At 45.4% G+C, this 16551-nt stretch overlaps 1 protein-coding gene across 1 annotated transcript in view; it reads right to left on the bottom strand.

The window, feature by feature from the left end:
- The window catches only part of CPM (carboxypeptidase M), a gene marked incomplete at both ends in the record, with an annotated part of 85916 nt that overhangs the window by 10976 nt on the left and 58389 nt on the right, over window positions 1-16551 (bottom strand). Inside the window, 4 exons of the mRNA XM_080706364.1 lie at window positions 2187-2339; window positions 7899-8069; window positions 9774-9958; window positions 11432-11604. Coding sequence (XP_080562490.1) covers window positions 2187-2339; window positions 7899-8069; window positions 9774-9958; window positions 11432-11604 — 682 coding nt within the window. The remainder of the gene's footprint in view (window positions 1-2186; window positions 2340-7898; window positions 8070-9773; window positions 9959-11431; window positions 11605-16551) is intronic.

Here is a 16551-nt window from a genome sequence, read left to right as displayed (position 1 = left end):
GGCCTAGCACAGCCCGTAAAGGCAACACAGCTTGACAAGTACCGGTGATTTCCTTAAGCCAGGGCAAAACCAATAGAGGGGTGTTTTCTACCATCATCTACAAACAAAAACATTCTTTGGCTCCCTACTTGGCACCAAGGAGAGAGAAAATTTCTAATAAGTAATGATAATCCTATTTTGAAATATGTTTTCATTATTAAACTAGGAAAAAATGTCTGTCTTAAGCCACAAGGGGGCAGGTTTGACATGCTAATGTATACATGAATTTTAAGTGAGTGGTTCACATCTGATTAGAACGACACGCAGATAGAGACTGCATGCAGCCTGGTGTAAATGGACTTGTGAGCCCTTCAGATGAACACTGATAATGGCTACGCTGTGGTCTGCTGCCAGTTTGCAAAAGCGTCTTCCCTGGTGGCATCCCGTCACCATGACGCTCAGCGGCCCACTTCAGCTCAGCGCATGGTGAATAATTGTTATGGACAGACTGAAATTCTGAAACTGACAATGCAGCTACAAAGAACATATTTCATTTTCAGGTGACTATTCAAATCATATTCGTGTTGATGCTGATGAAGGATGCAAGTTCAGAGATGGATAAATAGTAACCCCCCAAAGGATCAATATGGGGGCAAGTAAGAAGGCCAGGGTCACTCATGCCGCATAGGTAGTAGAGGATGAAATGGTAGATTCCTAAACTAGACAGATCTGATGATGTAATAAAGAAGAAAGATACACTGATAGGCTCACAGCCCTTAAGACGCTGGTGGATAAAGAAAGGTGACATTTGGTAACATTCCTACCTAGGAAATCAACCTAGTCCATGGAAGACTCCATGATAAGACACAGCTCTGTGAGTTCACCAATAATCTGCTTCTTCTTGGGTTGGGGACCTGGGTGAGAAAGGGCGTGGGGACATCTGTTTCAGGGGTGTGCAGCCAAGGGAGGGCCCTGATATCCTTGTTCTCAGCCTCTGTCCGGTTCTCTCCTCCCTATCTACTCTTAGCATGGAAAAAGTGTGAGGCATGCAGGAAATCCAGGAGGTCCCTGCAGAAACCTCCTCGTACACACACAGGCACAGAGCCTCCACTTAGGGTCAATGTGGTAGCGTAACTATTATGACAGCTCCTTATATGTTTCTTCCTCCTGGCCATTCTGAATGGAGAAATATAACTTTATTTATTTATTGGTACTGGAGATGAAACCCAGGGGCTTTCTACCTGTGGGTTACACTCCCAGACCTATTTTATATTTTTATTGCCGAGAGCCTCACTAAGTAGCTGAGGCTGGCTTCGAGCCTGCGTAATTCTCCTGTTTCAGCCTCCCAAGTACCGTGCGCCACCACGCCCGGCTGAGAAATGTAACTTTAATGCTGGCAATACAAAAAAGTTCAGTTCCACACCTGCCCCAAGAATCATCAACTGGTTTATGGACTTGAACTGCACACAAGCCCATTATCGCAAATAGTGTTTGTCTATGAATATTACAAATTATAAAAAATTCAGCTTCACCTGGGAAGATGCTAACAATTCAAGTGCCACTAAAAACCAGACACTGGAGGACGGGGCTTGCCAATCAGCCCCAAGAGCCCTTGGGGAGCAAGCTGCATCTGTTTGAGAGAAAATGCTCTTCTGCTACATTGTAGACTTTGCTCATCTGTGATGCAGGTTGGTCAGGCCTTCAGAAAATAAACTGGGGATTTTCAGTGCCAGGCCACTGGGGAGGTGCAGAGGCTGGGGCTGAAGCCAGTGGCGTTAGAGCAGCCCCCCGATTCCGGAAAAGGTGCAAAATATCCCATGTTCTGTGGGTGATACTGTGTGGCAAGGGATAACCAAACGTGGCTTTCTTCTAACTGGGAGATGACATAAAAGAGTAACAGCCTGGTTTCCTGATCTTTTTGCCAGATTTCCAGGCCATTCAACATGTATAATTACAGGTGCTCTGGAATTTTATGCCCCCAAATTAACCTAACACACACTGTGCTGTCTCTTTTGTGAACGGATGAACATTACATTTCCCAAACGCTGCAGATATTCATAGAGAGAATTTCTAACCATTAGTTCTGGTATTGCAAATGAATCTGAACTTGGAACACATAAATAAAGGCTCGCATATGTTCAATCCAAAGATCCTGCCAGATGCAGTAATTTGCGTTAATAAGGAATAACAAAAAAAGTCTTACAAACCTAGATGCACCTGTTTTATATATTCAATTAACGAGGCTTTGTTATCATTCCAAAAGTATGGAAGCTTTTCCTCACGAGGATATTTACAGCATGACAGCTCCAGTGTGATTTCGAAACACTGGGCCCAGATGTAGTTGTAATCTTGCATTCCACCTACAAACAAGCATATTTAATTTTTGTTAAGGGCTAAAGTTGGAGTGGAGCCAAGTATCACATACTCTGGGGACAAGTGGAAGAGACAGTTGCAAGAAAAGTACATGTAAACAGGAAAAGATGAATTTGACATATTAGCATGCAAAATCAGGGACTGACATTTTATTACCCAGGCATGACTAGGCCATGCTAAGTACTCCCACACCGGGAGCTGGATCAGAGCCGACCGAAGTTCAGGTGTGCATCGAAATTAAGTCAGGGTTGGGGGAGGGTTCTTTTATAAGTCCCACATTACAAAATAACTATTCACATTACACTTCTTTAAATTACGTCTTAAATGGATACAGGCTAGAAGAGGACTTTGAATATTTCTTTTTTTTCTTTTCTTTTTTTTTTTTTTTTTGGTGGTGCTGGGGTTGGAACCCAGAGGCTTTCTACTCCCAGACCTTTTTTATATTTTATTTGGAAACAGGGTCTCACTAAGTTGCTGAGAGCCTCACTAAGTAGCTGAGGCTGGCTTCGAACCTGTGTGATCCTCTTGTCTCAGCCTCCCAAGCGTGGGGATTACAGGCGTGCACCACCACACCCAGCTTGTCTTTGAATGTTTCTAGAAACCATTTATAAGCTCAATGATAGAAAGCTAAGCACAACAGTTTTACAGGAATCCTATCTGCCAGCATTTGCTTAGCGTTCTCTGTTGCTAGCCACTGTTCAAAGTGCTTTGTATTGGTTCATTTACTCCCCACAGGAATTATTACCCCTTTTGACAGAGGAGGGAATGAGGCCACAGGTGTTGGCGCGTGTCCAGGAATTCCCGCCCAGGGATGGCGGCAGTGGGGCCTGGCTGTCTTGCCTGAGCTCCTGAGCTCTTCCCTATTACGCCAGGGTGCTGCTGGGGGTCAGGGAGAGGAGGCCACTGACTGCGGAGGAAGAAGACCCGGCTCCTGTGTTTTCTGCGGCTGCCACTGCTCATGTTTTGCTTTCCATTGCTTACCTCTAGGGACCCTATTTTCAAAGGGTTATAATAAATAATTTCATATTGTCTTTTTTTTTTTTTTGGTGGTACTGGGGTTCCTGGAAGCCCTCCTTCCTCCGGGCTACACTCCCAGACCTATTTTATATTTTTGAAACACGGTCTCTTACGCCAGCACGGCTGGCTTCGAACCTGCGCGATCCTCCTGTCGAACCTGCGCGATCCTCCTGTCTCCGCCTCCCAAGCGCGGGGATTACAAGCGTGCGCCACCATGCCCGGCTCATATTGTCTTTTTCTGGGGGGGGGGGTACTAGGAACTGAACTCAGAGGCATTCTCCCTCTAAGCTACACCCCCAGCCCTTTTTATTGTTATTATTATTATTTGCAGATCTGGGAATGGAACCCAGGGGCATTCTACCTCTGAGGTACACCACCAGCCCTATTTTTTCCTTCTTTATTTTGAAACAGGGCCTCACCTAGTTGCAAAGGGCCTCACTAAGTAGCTGAGGCTGGCTGCAAACCACGATCCTCCTGTCTCAGCCTCCCGAATGCTGGGATTACAAGGGTGCACCACCACGCCTGACTTTATTGTTCATTTTGAAATGGAGTCTCACTGAGGCCACACACTGGCCTCAAACTTGCAATCCTCCTGGCTCAGCCTCCCAAGTACTAGTATTACAGGTGTGTGTACCACTGTGCTGGACTATGTCTTAAATTTTATATCTGAAAACCAAAATGCCCTTAACAAAAAACAGTTTTTTTTTCTTCTCTAGTGGTATATTGTTTTTATAATCAATGGATTATAAAGTGAATTTGATGAAATACAGTAACTTTAAAGAAAAAAAATGTTGTTTTTCAGTACTAAGGATTGAACCTATGGGCATTCTACCTCCTACTATACCCAAGCCCTATTTTTTATTCCTTATTTTGAAACAGGGTCTCACTAAGTTGTGGAGGGCCTAAGTAGCTGAGGCTAGCTGCAAACCTGAAATACTCCTGTACTGAGATTACAAGTGTGTGCTAACACGCCCAGAGGAAGTAGATTTTAATTAGCTACACTTGATATATGTCCAAGAAAATATATATTCTCATTTACCTTAGGATATTTTGGAAGTATTAAGGTAGAAAAAAAGTTTAAGCCAGGCATAGTGGTGCACGCTTGTAATCCCAGCATTCAGAAGGCTGAGACAGGAGGACTGCGGTTCGAGGACAACCTCAGCTACTACTTAGGCCCTTTGCAACTCAGTGAGACCCTGTATCAAAATAAAAAAATAAAAGAATAGGGCTGGGGGTGTAACTTGGAAGTAGAATGCCCCTGGGTTCCACCCCCAGTACTGCAAAAAAAAAAAAAATGTTTAAAGAAAATGATCAAAATAGTATAAGAATACTAAGGCCCAGATTCTAGCTAAGAAAGACACTTGTCCTTTCTATTTCTTTTACTTGCCCTATTTTTTATTTCTTATTTTGAAACAGGGTCTCACTGAGTTGCAGAGGGCCTCACTGAGTATCTGGAGCTGCCTGCGAAACGCGATCCTCCTGTCTCAGCCTCCCAAATGCTAGGATTACATGTGTGCGCCACCGTGCCCGGCTTTGCTTACCTTATTTTATCTTTCTCTCAGAACTCATTTTCTTTCTTTCTCACACACTCATATATGCGCGCGCGTGCGCGCTCACACACACACACACACACACACACACACACACACACACACACACACACACAGAAGGAGGGGAGAAGGAGGAGGGGGAAGAGGAGGAAGAAAACAAGACAAAGCGCCCTTGGCTGCCTGGCTATGTCTTAGATAGAATTTAAAAGGCAAACAGAGCAGGGTGTGGTGACACCCACCTGTAATCCCAGTATTTGGGAGGCTGAGACAAGGGTTGAGGCCAGCGTCAGCAACTTAGCAAGGCCCTCAGAAATGTAAGGAGACCCTGTTTCAAAATAAAAAAATAAAAAGGGCTGGGGTGTTTCTAGAAGGTAGAAGAACCTCTGGGTTCAGCCCCTAGTACCAAAAAACAAAGCAAAGCCAACAAAAAGATAAAACGGGTGTGCACCACAGAGTCAAGGAGCAGAGAGTGGCACAGCCATTCAGGCCCAGCAAACAGAACCCGCAGGGGCCAGGAGCGCTGCTCCGAGCTCCTCAGGGCAGCTGGCCTGCCTGCTTTGTTTCTGAGAAGGAGGCACAGCTCACATGTACACACTTGGGAACAGTTTCCAGCAGCCATTGTGGGTTTTTAGCTAATTTCCTATGCATGTGAATTGGTCTTAAAAATTACTGACTGAACATGAAGGGCAGCTCTGCACTGGGCAGGAGAGACTCTTCCTAGCGGTGAAGAGGGAAGAACAGGACTAGGCCGGAGCCCCCGGCTGGCGGTTTGTCTTGGACAGAAGTCTGGTGTGTCCCGGTGTCTAGGTGCACCCGCTGCCTGCCTGCCTCCATCGTGATCTCTGCTTGTTTACATGGTCTGGAACACTGGCAGCGAGCCGCCCAGCCACAAAAGTACCAGCTTGTACAAGATCTCTGACAGCCCATGCATCCAAAGTGACAACTGGGGGGAGGCACCTTTGGGGGTGGCCTGCATCCAGAAACGCAGAGGGCCCGCCAAGCTGGAAGGGAGTGCTTTCTGTCCACCTTTTTTTTTTTTTTTTTTTTTTTTTTTTTGGTGGTATTGGGGATGGAACCCTTCTACCTCCAGGCTACACCCCCAGACCTATTTTTTTTTTAATATTTTATTTGGAAACAAGGTCTCTTAAGAAAGCGCGGCTGGCTTCGAGCCTGCACGATCCTCCTGTCTCCGTCTCCCAAGCGCAGGGATTACAAGCGTGTGCCTCCACGCCCGGCTTTTCTGTCCACCTTTTATTCCTCCTAGTATATCTCAGCCCAGACTAGTTAGGGGTTCTCAGACACCCTTGGGCTTCTTTTTGCATTATTCTTTCCCATGAGTATCCTGTCATACATGGAAATCCATCTCCTGCCTTGCTGGCCATCCTATTCCAAGAGTAGAAAACTGGAGGAGCCCATCTTCTGTGTCTTGCCCAAAAGGCCCCTTTGTTGACCCCTGTAGTTTTAAAATCATGGTGCAGTCAGGTGTCGTGGTGCACACCTGTAATCCCAGTACTTGGGAGACTGAGACAGGAGGATGGCAGGTTCAAGGACAGCCTCAGCAACCTAGTGAGACCCTGTTTCAAAATAAAAATAAAGTTGGGCTGGGGGTGTAGTTCAGAGGGAAAGTGTTCCTGGTGCAGTCCCCAGCGCGCGCACACACACACACACACACACACACACACACACACACATAAATAAAATAAAATAAAACAAAACAAAACCATAGCACTTCTTTGTGATTTTTTTTTTTCCAGTACTAGGGATGGAACCCAGGAGCATTCTATCTCTGAGCTACTCCCTCTGCCCTATTTTTCAGTTTTTTATTTTGAAACCCGGTCTCACTGAATTGCACGGGTCTCACTAAGTAGCTGAGGCTGTCCGCGAACCACGATCCTCCAGTCTCAGCCTCCCAAATGCTGGGGTTACAAGCGTGCACCACCACGCCCGGCTCCTATTTCTTATTCTTTATTTTGAAACAGGGTCTCACTGAGTTGCAGAGGGCCTCCCTAAGTAACTGAGGCTGGCTGTGAAGCTTCTTTGGGACCTTGAGCTTCTTTATAGACGAGGGTCTGGCAAGATTGGCTCTCCACTGCCCGGTGGTGATGATCGGCAGAACTGAGCAGCCGTCCCTGTTAGGCAGACGGAAGCTTTACGCTTCTCCGGGCTCTTCTCAACTCCACGCTGTTTTCTGGCTTCACACTATGACGGCACACTGTATCTTTTCTAAATCCCTCTCCTACTGTCATTCCACAATCATTTATATATTTGTATTAAACCAGAGAGTAAGGTCTGGTCCTGTTTGAACCTCTTTGGTAGTACGGTTCCTGGCTCACAGTTGGCAGATATTGAATAAAAGTCTGAGTGGATGAAGGAGGCTTTGGGCAGTGAGGGACAGGCCTGAACAACTCTCAGACTATCAGTTACCTACCTCCCCTGCTCCTGTCACGCTGGTCAACAGGGCCGTGACTGAGGGACCACCCTGTGGCCACTGGTCCATTGACAACTGTTACATCAAAGTAAAGCAGCCAGCCTGTTATGGTTAGATATAGCGTTCCCTCTGAAGAGCTCATGTATTAATATTCAGAACTGATATAATTAAGTCATGAGAGTTGTAATCTCACCAGGAGATAAGCCCATGACAGTGGACTAACTGGGTGGTCACCTAGGCTGGCGGGGGGCAGCTGGAGAAGGCAGGTCCCTGGGCGGTGGCTTGAGGGATGTGCTCTTGCTTGTTTACTCTCTGCGTCTAGCCTCCATGATGTGAAGACCTGCTCTTTCTCTCTCTGATTCCATGCTCCTACGCCCTGAGCTCCACACACCCCAGCTCAGATGGACGGAGCCCCCAAATCTCCAAAAACTCTGAGTAAATGCTCCTTCCTCGAGGTTGTGTGGTCAGTTGTTCTGGACTATAGCAGTGAGAATGTGGGCCGCCCCAGGTGCGGGCCGTAAGGAAGATGGAGGAGAAGAAGAGACGCTCACCTTGGAGCGGATACCACGAGTAGCCGTTTGTCACCCCATTAGGAAAGTCCATCTTATTTTTACACTGATCTCCTTTGGTCATGTTGGGATTTCTCGAAGCGTAGGTATGTGCGAGATGTTGAAAGACGTCATCGTCAGGGGTCAGGCTTCGGGAGAGCAGTGTTCCGGTTGCTGTATTGGAAAGAGAAATGGAGGCCTTTCAGGTGACTTCTGACAGGAGGAAATAAACCGCCCCGTATTAGCCAATTACAATCACATCGTGAACAGATGCTCTCACCGCCCCAGCGGGAGATCTGCCACTTCTATGAAGGTTCCCTGCACTCCTTTTCACCACTTCTTTTTCTTTTCTTTCTCTCTTTTTCTTTTTCCCTTCCTTTCCTGTCCCTTCTCTTCCACTCCCCTTCTCCCTCCCTTCCTAATGGAGATTAAACCCAGAGGAATTCTACCTCTGAACTACACTCCCATTCCTTTTTATTTTTTAAGTTTTTAAAAATATTTATTTATTTTTTGTGGTACTGGGGATGAGACCCTTCTACCTCCGGGCTACGCTCCCAAACCTATATATTTTTATATTTTTATTTTTGGAAACAGGGTCTCTTAAGCCAGGGAGGCTGGCTTTGAACCTGTGTGATCCTCCTGTCTCTGCCTCCCAAGTGCGGGGATTACAAGCATGTACCACCACTCCCGGATTATTTTTTATTTTAAAATAAAGTTTTGAAAGGTTCAAGAGATTGCTTGAGGGCATCATTAAGTTGCCGAGGCTGGTCTCAAACCTGCAACCCTCCAGTCTCAGCCTCCCAAGTAATGAGATTACAGGTGTGCACAACCATACCTGGCTTTTCTTTCATATTTTTAAAAACTGAACATAGAAAAGATGATGTCTCAAAAAATCAGTCAAATACATACCCAAACTCCTCCCAAACCTGCTTAAAAATGAAATGTCTTCTTAGTCACTAAAGTTAAATATCTTTTGAGTCACTCTTTTTAATTTCTGGAGATCAGTAAACTTTCCTGAGGTATTGCAGGGGTTGAAGAAAGCCACTGTAGTATTTTAAATCTTTGTATATACTCATTCCAGAATTTTGAGAGGAGCCAGCAGTTGCCATTCTCATGATAGTAAAGAAAAGCAAATTGTTCCAGATTTATTTCCTTTTAGCCATGTAGCCTCTTGTGAGATCCTCCAAATCTGATTTTACTCCTTCACTGATGAATATCAAGTTACAGGCTGTCTTTTCAGCCACAGTACCCACCCACCATTTAAGAATTACAGAAAGAAGCCAGGCATGGTGCCACACACCTGGAATCCTAGTACTTAGGAGGCTGAGACAGGAGGATTGCAGGCTTGACGACAGCCCCAGCAACAGAGGGAGATTCTCAGCAACCTAATGGGACCCTGTTTCAAAATAAAAAATAAACGCCGGGCGTGGTGGCGCACGCTTGTAATCCCCGGGCTTGGGAGGCTGAGACAGGAGGATCGCACAGGTTCAAAGCCAGCCTCAGCTACTTAGTGAGGCTCTCAGCAACTTAGTGAGACCTTGTTTCCAAATAAAGTATAAAATAGGTCTGAGAGTGTAGCTTGGAGGTAGAAAGCCCCTGGGTTCCACCCCCAATACCACACACACACACACACACTCACACACACAGAATAAAAAGTAAAAAGGGCTGGAGGTGTAGCTCAGAGGTAGACTGCCCCTGGGTTCCATCCCCAGCACCCCGTCTCCCAAAACACAGGGAAGAATTACAGCAAGGAGCGCTTAGGGATTGGGAAGCTGAGGCTCCTGGCTCTGCCACAGAAGTAGAGGCAGGAGGAGAGCTCATCCTTGCTCAGAGGCACAGCATGGTCTGGAATGCCACGGAGGGACCGCGTTGGCTTACCTTGAACGCCATTATCAAAGGGGTAACTGGCCACCAGGGCGCCACCGTGGAGGTTTGCTGAGAGCACAAACGTCTCCGTTTTCAGCCACTTCATGATGGCCAGAGTTTCGGGCTGCCTTGTTACATTATTGTGTTGAAAAGCATCTGGGAAATTTCTATTCAGGTCATAGTGGTTATAATTTTCCCTTTAAAAGAAATATATATATATATATTTTTAGGATTCATTGAATGGTGTGTGAAGGAGTCAATCCTTGCAGCACCCAGACCCTGGCTTAAGTTGCAGGTATTTCCCCAAAAGTGAATGCACCTGTGGCCTCCAATGAACCACAGCCAGCACTCACATTCTGTGGTCCTCTCTGGTGTGACCCGCTCTCACCAGTGGGACACTACTGCTATTGTGATACGAGCAGAGGTTGGGAAGTGCTTGCATTCCGGGACTTCAGCTCTGGGAACGCTCCCAAGACCATGAAGGCAGCCACATGGAAAGTCCACATGGAGAAATGAAGAGCCCGGGTGACAGCCAGGATGAGATCCCAGACACACATGGCTGTGTTGGGCAGATCTGAGCAGAGGCTCCAGATGAGGCACAGAGGCTGGCCTTCCCGCCCTGCCCCAGCTCCTGATTTACAGAGCCAAGTGTACACTTAAAGGCTGTTGTTTAGCCAGGCCTGGTGGTGCGTACCTGTGATTCCAGTACTTGGGAGGCTGAGACAGGAGGGTTGTAGGTCTGAGGCCAGCCTCAGCAACTCAGCGAGGCCCTCGGCATTTAGTGAGACTCTGTTTCCAAATAAAAAATAAATAGGGCTGGGGGTGGAGCTCAGGGGTAGAGTGCCTCTGGATTCCATCGCCAGTATCCCCCCTCCCCCACAAAAGGCTGTTGTTTTAAGTCACCAAAGTCTGGGATGGTTCCTTATCTAGCAATTGAGAACAAAACTAACAGTGAACAAACTATACAGATGAATTTCTGAAAAGTGGAATTGTCATGTGTAAGGATGCTACAAAAACCTAAAATGGATGGGAATCCAGTGGTAAGATTTTGTTTTTGGTAAAGAGAAAAAATTTATAAATTGCACAACACAAATGTATATTAAGCACTTTATTTTTATTATTTATTATTTATTATTATTATTTTTGGTGGTACTGGGGGTGGAACCCAGCGGCTTTCTACCTCTGGGCTATACTCCCAGCCCTATTTTATATTTATTTGGAAACAGGGTCTCACTAAGTTGCCGAGAGCCTCACTAAGTAGCTGAGGCTGGCTTCGAACCTGTGCGATCCTCCTGTCTCAGCCTCCCAAGCGCGGGGATTACAAGCGTGCGCCACCACGCCCGGCTTTATATTAAGCACTTTAGAAATTCTAAATCTTCTGAGGCAGCATTAAACAAAATAAACTGTTTATAAAAAAAAAAACTACAAGACTTTTTTTTTTTTTTTTTTGCGATACTGGGGATGGAACCCGGGGGCATTCTACCTCTGAGCTATACCTCCAGCCCTATTTTATTTTTTTATTTGAAAACAAGGTCTCACAAAGTTACGAAGGCTCGCTTCAAACATAAGATACTCCTTTCTTAGCCTCCCTAGTTCCAGGATTACTGGAGCGCACCACCACGCCTGGCTCGTACCTTGCTTTAACTCAAGTTGAACCAGTCTGTATTTACCTTCCATTACTGTAAAAACAGTCGGGCTTTTTGACAGCTTCGAAGCCATCTGGGTTCATTGAAGGCATGATGTGTATCCGGGTACTGTTGATTAGATTCGTGATTTCAGGGTCTTTTCCATGGCTGCTTACGAGATGGTCGATGAGATGGAGCAGCAGTTCTCGCCCGACGGTCTGTGTTGCGGGAGAGAAAGGGGGTGATGTTATGTCAGACAAGGAGGAAAACAGTCTCCAGGGCACGAGTCTCCAGCAGTGGCCTCTGCACATAATATTTTAGACTAAAACCAATTTTGAAAGACGCTGTTTCTCAAGCACACGGACAGTCTGGCAAGTGGGGGTGTTGACAAACTATTTATTTATTTATTGCAGTTCTAGGGATGGAACCCAGGGCATTCTACTTTTTTTTTTTTTTTTTTTTTTTTTTTGGTGGTGGTACTGGGGTTCCTGGAAGCCCTTCTACCTCCGGGCTATGCTCCCAGACCTATTTTTATACTTTTTAAATTTGGAAACAGGGTCTCTTTAAGCCAGCACGGCTGGCTTCGAACTTGCGCGATCCTCTTGTCTCCGCCTCCCAAGCGCAGGGATTACAAGCGTGCACCACCACGCCTGGCTCCCAGGGCATTCTACTTCTGAGCTACACCCCCAGCCCTATTTTATATTCCTTATTTTGAAACAGGGTCTCATTAAGTTGCGGTGAGCCTAAGTAGCTGAGGTTGGCTGCAAACTTGCAATCCTCCTGTCTCAGCCTTCTAAGTACTGCATTTTATACATTTGTTATCCCAAGGAGCATAGAATGACTGAAATGGGGACTTCGAAATTTGGGATATGTCAATTATGTATTCAGAGGTAGCCATAAAATTCAGACCGGAAATATATTCAATTCTGACTTTAATTTTTTCCTGTTCATTTTACTTTTTTTTTTTTTTTTGGTACTGGGGATTAAAACTAAGGGTATTCTACCTCTGAGTGACACCCCCAGACCTTTTTATTCTTTTAATTTTGAAACAGGGTCTTGCTAAGTTGCTGAGAGTTCCTAAATTGCGGAGGCTGGCTGTAAACCTACCATCCTCCTGTCTCAGCCTCCCGAGTACTGGGGTTACAGGTGTATGCCACCAACTCCAGCTTACTATTTATTTTAAATATCTTCTTCTCCACTACCTTCGTTTTTGTTTTTACAAGTTAAAATGGTCACTAGAAAACACTCCTATTAGCTAATAACAAAAAAGTCACATATGCCCGCATTGGGTTTCCAATGCCAGGAGTAATGCTGTTTTGGTCCCTGGTTTTCCCAAAGGCAGTGTGAGAGGAGACCTCAGCAGAGCCTTCAAATGGGAAAGTGCAATTGGCTGAAGGTGCTTTCTCAGCAGAGGGCGTAGGAGAGAAACAGGCAGAGGAGCAGGAAGTAACTGCAGGAGTCTCCTGCAGTTTCTTAAGTTTCTAAATGGTGGTTAGGATGCTCTCCTCCGAAAAAGAAAAAACCAAGTCAAGTAGACAGGAAATCCCCAGCTCTTCTTTTTTGTTTTTGAAAATTTTTTTTGCGGGTCTGGGGATGGAACCCAGGGGCTTTCGACCTCTGAGCTACACCCCCTGCCTTATTTTTTATTCTTTATTTTGAAACGGGCTCTCACTAAGTTGCAGAGGGCCTCACTAAGTAGCTGAGGCTGTCCAAGAACCGAGATCCTCCGATCTCAGCCTCCCGAATGCTGGGATTACAAGCGTGCGCCACCACGCCTGGCTTCCCCACGCTCTTCTAACCACGAATCTCTCTCTTCACCTGCATTCTCCAGCACACAAGGGCTCAGGCCAGGAGCCGACGATGAAGTTCACCCAACCGAAGGCCACTTAGCAAAGAGGTTGTCATTACAAGGCTAGGCTTGAGTCAGGATTCAGTTAACAGTAGAACTAGATTAAGCACTTGTGAAAGTGTGGGCAGAGAATATGAATGGTAAAGGCTAGCTGGACGTGGTGGTGCATGCTTGTAATCCCAGTACTTGGGAGGCTGAGACAGGAGGATGATAAGTTCAAAGCCAGCCGCAGCAACTTAGTGAGACCCTGTTTCCAAGTAAAAAATAAAATAGGTCTGTGGGTATAGCCTGGAGGTAAAAGGCTCCCAGGTTCCATTCCCAGCATCACACACAAACACACAAGAAAAAAAGCTAAAGGCTAGTAATTAGAAGAGGGCATGGGGGCTGAGATAAATAGAAAGAGAAGAGGGAGAGGTTTTCATCTTTTCTTTTTTTTTTTTTTTTCAGTACTGGGGTTGGAACCCAGGGGCATTCTACTTCTGAGTGACACCTCCAGCCCTATTTTTTATTCTTTATTTTGAAATAAGGTCTCACTGAGTTGCAAAGGGCCTCACTAAGTAGTAACTGAGGCTGTCCAAGAACGGCGATCCTCTTCTTGGCCCCCCAAATGCCAGAATTACAAGTGTGCGCCACCACACCCAGCTTCCTCCCACTTTTCTATTATCACATTTTATTTTTTATCTCCTATTTTAATTTTTTACTTTTAAATGTTTTATTGGTGCATTGTAGTCATACATCTTAATGATAGAGGTATACATGCACATATCACCTAATTAGCTCTTACCCAATTCTCACCCCATTTCCTTCCCCCCATTATTACTTTTTAAATTAAAGAAAAATCTATGCCATTAAAAAACAATAAAATCACCAGGCGTGGTGGCGCACGCTTGTAAACCTCGTGCTTGGGAGGCAGAGACAGGAGGATCGCGCAGGTTCGAAGCCAGCCTCGCTGGCTGAAGAGACCTTGTTTCCAAATAAATGATATAAAATAGGTCTGGGAGTGTAGCCCGGAGGTAGAAGGGCTTCTAGGAACCCCAGTACCACCAAAAAATAAAATAAAATAAAAATAAAAAAATCATTACTACTTTAGGGAAATAAGTGTGTAACCAAGGTATTTCCTGTTTGCCTTAATATTCCACAACAAATCACAAGTTCTTTTTTTTGTGTGTGTGGTTCTGAGGGCAGAACCCAGGGGTTTTTCTACCTCTGGGCTATACTCCCAGATCTATTTTATACTTTATTTGGAAACAGGGTCTCTCTAAGTTGCTGAGAGCCTCACTATGTAGCTGAGGCTGGCTTTGAACCTGTGTGATCCTTCTGTCTCAGACTCCCAAGTGCTGGGATAACAAGCGTGAGTCACCATGCCCAGCAATCACAAGTTCTTTTTTTTTTTGGTGGTACTGGGGTTCCTTCTACCTCTGGGCTACATTCCCAGACCTGATATATATATATATATATATATATATATATATATATATATATATATATATATTTAGTTTGGAAACAGGGTCTCTTAAGCCAGTGAGGCTGGCTCTGAACCAGCGCGATCCTCCTGCCTCCACCTCCCAAGCGCAGGGATTACAAGCGTGCGCCACCACGCCCGGCCAATCACAAGTTCTTAATGGAAGAGGGTACATAAAAATCTTAGAAACATAATAAAGCAAGAAGTAAAATAGTGTTTAAAATGCTGAAGTAAACAGATGAAATTCCAGAGGGAGTTAAACAAAATCCTTTTTTGAGGGCGGATATGTGGTGCCTCTGTAACAGCAGACTTATGCCAAATATTATTCAAATTAATTCTTCCCAACCTTAATATAAATGTCTCAAACATTCATGTTTTATGTAAAAACCTTCCTCCCTTCCTCATTTTGAGACTTGAGAATTAAGCCTTTGAATATGAAACCTTGGAGAGTTCAGATTTTAGGAAAGAATGTGGTATAAACAGTCTCTGTTCACTTAACCAGCCTTCCATTCAACCCGCCTGCTTCCTTTCTGCGAGGGTAGAGACTTCATGAAAGGGTCCCACTAAGGCTGGAAGCTCCTCGCACACCGGCCGCCCGGGCCCTCACGGTCATTCAAGCTGGAGTTAAGATGGCAACAATCCAGAAGGCGGAAACACAGGAGTCGTTCAATTCAGCCATGCGGGTATTCACCAGATAGATAAAAACAAGACACAACCAACTCTTCAAAGAATGTTTATAAACAGTGGGAACGTTCTGAAGGAACAATTCATACACAGGTAGTGGGCTTTCACTCCCTCTCTCCCTCTTACACACACACACACACACACACACACACACACACACACACACACACTCTTCAGCTATCCTCATGATGAAATCTGTTTTTAAAATGCTACACTGTAATTACACTGCATTACAGTTGGGGGGATCAGTCTTTGAGTTCTAGGGTTCCACAGTGGTGTGCTACAACTGCCTGGCTAAACCTTCTTGTTTAAATATTGGCTAAATATTACATTAGGTACACATTTTCCCTGGCCTACTACTACATTAGGGTTCAGTATTAAAGCACACAGGCTCCAGTAACTTTCTCTCTCTCCCTCCTCCCTCTCTCCCTCTCTCTCTCTCTCTCCCTCTCCCTCTCCCTTCCTCTCTCCCTCCCTCTCTCTTTCTCTCTCTTTCTCTCTCTCTCTCTCTCTCTCTCTCTCTCTCTCTCTCTCTCTCTCTCTCTCACACACACACACACACACACACACACAGAGTTACTTTATTTGTAGGATTCTATTTTATTTTAGTTTTAGTTTTTAGCAGTACTAGGGATTGAACCCAGGGACATTCTACCTCCGATTTACACCCCCAGCCCTATTTTTATTCTTTATTTTGAAGCAGGGTCTCATTAAGTTGCGGAGGGCCTCATTAAGTTGCTGAAGCTGGCTGTGAACCTGCGATCCTCCTGCCTCAACCTCCTAAGTACTGGGATGACAAGTGTATGCCACCACACCTGGGTTTGATTTTATTTTTAGTCAGTTTGGGGGAACTTAGGACTAAAGTCAGGGCCATTCTACAACTGAGCTATACAGCCCTTTTTATTTATTTTGAAAGATGGTCTTGTACTGAGTTATCAATTGCTGGCCTCCTGTCTCAGTCTTCCAGGTACTGGGATTAAAGACATGCCCCACCATGCCCAGTGTAAAGCTCAACTTTAGACGGCTGGTTACAGTTCTACGAAGCAAGCCGGTGGCAGAATGAGGTGGTAGGGGAAGGTGAGGGGCAAAGATTCTCCCCCCAAGCAATCTGAGTATTTATGAAGTAAAGGAAAAGGTGGGACTCCATTCTGTGTGCACTGGCATGAAATC

This window comes from Muscardinus avellanarius, assembly GCF_963383645.1.
Source record: "Muscardinus avellanarius genome assembly, chromosome: 11".
Lineage (NCBI taxonomy): Eukaryota > Metazoa > Chordata > Mammalia > Rodentia > Gliridae > Muscardinus > Muscardinus avellanarius.
Note: the sequence above shows the minus strand (reverse complement) of the source record. Positions and strands in the feature narration are given on the sequence as shown.